At 44.2% G+C, this 3,288-nt stretch overlaps 1 protein-coding gene across 1 annotated transcript; it reads left to right on the forward strand.

The window, feature by feature from the left end:
- The first annotated feature begins 217 nt into the window (after positions 1 to 217).
- Positions 218 to 1,608, forward strand: LOC109770611 (GDSL esterase/lipase At2g27360-like). The gene is made up of 3 exons (XM_020329327.4): positions 218 to 496; positions 577 to 792; positions 887 to 1,608. Exons 1-3 carry the CDS (start codon positions 223 to 225, stop codon positions 1,519 to 1,521), a joined length of 1,125 nt encoding a protein of 374 aa, XP_020184916.1. The 5' UTR covers positions 218 to 222; the 3' UTR covers positions 1,522 to 1,608.
- Positions 1,609 to 3,288: the final 1,680 nt, after the last annotated feature.

The raw sequence follows: 3,288 nt of genomic DNA on the forward strand, positions 1-3,288 counted from the left end.
CACCCTGTATATAACCTCCGTCTCACGTTATCCTGAGTTGATACACATATCGATACGCATTCTATAAATGTCACGCACAGATACCACATCATGTTATGGAGTGCATATCCATATAGAATAATAAATGCACCCCTCATTTGCATTATTATCCTCCGGGAAGTTCTATAAAAGGATACCAAATTGCAAATCGATGTCGCAGCAGAACGTATCTGTTTCTCAGACATGGGGAGTCGCAGGTGCTTCTCCGCTGTTTCGGGTGTGTCTGCCGTCGTCCTCGCCATCTCCGTCGTGGCGCTTCTCAACGCGGACGTGGTGCTGTGCGGCTGCAGCTACAAGCGCATCTTTGCGTTCGGTGACTCCCTCATCGACACCGGCAACTTGTTGTACTCCATCGGCAACAGCGCGTCGCCAATCAAGGAGCTGCCCTACGGCATGACCTTCTTCAAGCACCCCAACGGCCGCGTCACCGACGGCCGTGTCGTCGTCGACTTCTACGGTGAGCCGTCGACGCCATCATCGATTATTATTCTGGTTATTAAAATGAGGAGTGCATATGTTATGTGCGTATGTTTTCAGCGGAAGCGCTCGGCCTGCCGCTGCTGCCGCCGAGCATCCCGGAGGAGGCGTCCGGGCAGTTCCCCAATGGCGCCAACTTCGCCGTGGCAGGCGCCATTGCGCTTCCACCGGAGTACTACAAGACCAATTACAACTTCACGATGAACGCGCCTTCCAACCTCGACCGGCAGCTTGCCTCCTTCAAGAAGGTCCTCGCGCGCATCGCTCCCGGGAATGGTAAGCAACATATATACAGTACATATATGCACGTGCATGCATGGTCGTCAATGTGATTCATCAGATCTGTACATTGTTTCTCGTCTTGACACAGGTGCCACGAGGGCTCTCCTGAGCGAGTCCCTGGTGCTGATGGGCGAGATCGGCGGGAATGACTATAACTTCTGGTTCATCGACCCCAGGAACCCCCGCGAGACACCGGAGAAGTACCTACCCGACGTGGTCACCTGCATCGGCGCCACCGTGCAGGAGGTGATCAACCTCGGCGCCAGGACGATCGTCGTCCCTGGCAACTTCCCTATCGGATGCTTGCCGGCGTACCTGAGCGCCCACGAGAGCAAGGTCACGGACGACTACGACGAGCTCCACTGCCTCAAGTGGTACAACGAATTCTCCCAGAAACACAACCTGGCCCTGCGGCAGGAGGTTGTGAGGCTCCGGTCGCGGAACCCTGGCGTCAAGATCGTCTACGCTGACTACTATAGCGCCGCCATGCAGTTCGTCCAGAAGCCGCAGGCGTACGGCATCGCCGACCCACTCGTGGCGTGCTGTGGCGGCAATGGGCCGTACCACAGCGGGGCGTGCAACAACAAGACGAAACTCTGGGGCAGCCCCGACCGCTTCGCCAATTGGGACGGCCTGCACATGACAGAGAAGGCGTACAAGATTGTTGCCGACGGTGTGCTGGACGGGCCGTTCGCGGACACCCCGCTGCGCCATCTTTGCTAGTTGGAATTTGTAGGATGTTTATTGTGATTGATTCATGTAGCTGTAGTGGACGCTAGTAAATGAATAAAAATAATAATTGGACCCCGATATTCGGTACTAGAACCCACACAGCCCGAACGGCCTCCCCATCACCCTTACAGGCTTTTTCTCTGTAAAAACGAAAAGGAAAAAAATGCCCAGTAGCGAAACAAATAAAATTTTTGTGATAAATAAAATACAGCTTTTGCCATGCTAAATAAAATCCCAGTCTTTAAAAGCAGAAAATTGCCAGGGATATTTTTTTGCAATGTCTCAAAAGAAAAAAGTCATGGCAATTTTCATCTGTACATACATGGTAGCGAAAAAAATGTGTTTAAATTGCCATTAGCGATTATATTAGCATGTATGTAAATGTTAGAAAGTAATTGCCAAGGCAAATTAAGTAGTAAAAAAACCGTAGCAGAAGAAAGAGGTAAAAAGAATTTACCAAGGCATTATAGGTAAATTTGCCATGCCAATAAAGGGAAAATTGCCATGGCAACAAACTTTCAAAAAATGATGTGGCAAAAAACACATGGTAATTAACATGTCATTGTAATTAACATGTCCTGGCAAAAACAATAATGGAATTTTCCGGATGAATGAATATGAATTTGCCATGTGACAATAATGGAACTTGCCATAACTTTTTTTGAATTTGCTATCTTCTGAAGGCACAAAAGAGTAATTTATCATTATACATGGCAAAACCTTAATGAAATCCTATGCAAATCATGGCAAAAATGCATAGGTGAAAAAATTTGACGTGGAACACAAATTTGCCATGGCAAAAATCCTCATTAGTTGATGCTGTGTCATTTTTTTTCCAGAATTGCCATGGCAACAAATTTAGGTTCACAAATTGTCATGACAAAGAAATACGACGAATAGAATGAACATTACACAAACTAAATTTTGCCATCTATGTTAAATAAAGTTTGCCATGTCAATAAAAAGTAAAATTTTGCCATGCTAGAAAGTAGGTTTTGTTCGTCTTTATAGGACCGGAATATGCCATGCGACAAATGTAAAAGTTGCCATGCTAAAGTAAATTTAACATGGTACCATGGAAGCAAAAAAAGCCCATGAAAAAGATGAAAGTAAAAATTGCCATGGATGTAAAGTAAAATTTGTCATGGCAATGAAATTAAATTTGGCATGGAAAATAAAAAAGTGAAAAATGCCATGGCAATAAAAGTTAAAAATTTGCCATGCCGATATAGGTAAATTTGCCATGGCAAAAATGTAAATTCAGTTTTGCCATGCCAATAAAGTTTAAAAATGACATGCTAGAATGTAAAATTAGCCATGTTCTTAAAAAGGTAAAGTTATGATGATCAGATTTTCATACATTTATGGCAAACAGATGTATTTTGTGCACACGGATCTATGGCACACGAATGTATTTTGTGCACGAACTTTTATATTTTCCTCCTCTCAATAAATAAGCTAATATATTCTTACATATCTTCTCCCATGCACAAGAACCTAGCATTCTTTGCCCGTCTTGGGTCAAACATTTGTACACCGACTATTCTATTTCTTAAACACAGAGGAGAGGCATTCTTACTTTTGCTTGGCTAGCTTCAACATTTTCCTTCCGATGTCCCACTTCCTCCTTACCATCCATCATCTTTTCCCCTCGTCTAACACTTCAGATTTATGAGCTAACCAGGTCATATGATTTTGTTTGAACATTTTAGATTTATGATATTTCTTAAAATCATGAACTATAAATAATTCCGCTCA

This window comes from Aegilops tauschii, chromosome 6 (assembly GCF_002575655.3).
Source record: "Aegilops tauschii subsp. strangulata cultivar AL8/78 chromosome 6, Aet v6.0, whole genome shotgun sequence".
NCBI classification, from domain to species: Eukaryota; Viridiplantae; Streptophyta; class Magnoliopsida; order Poales; family Poaceae; genus Aegilops; species Aegilops tauschii.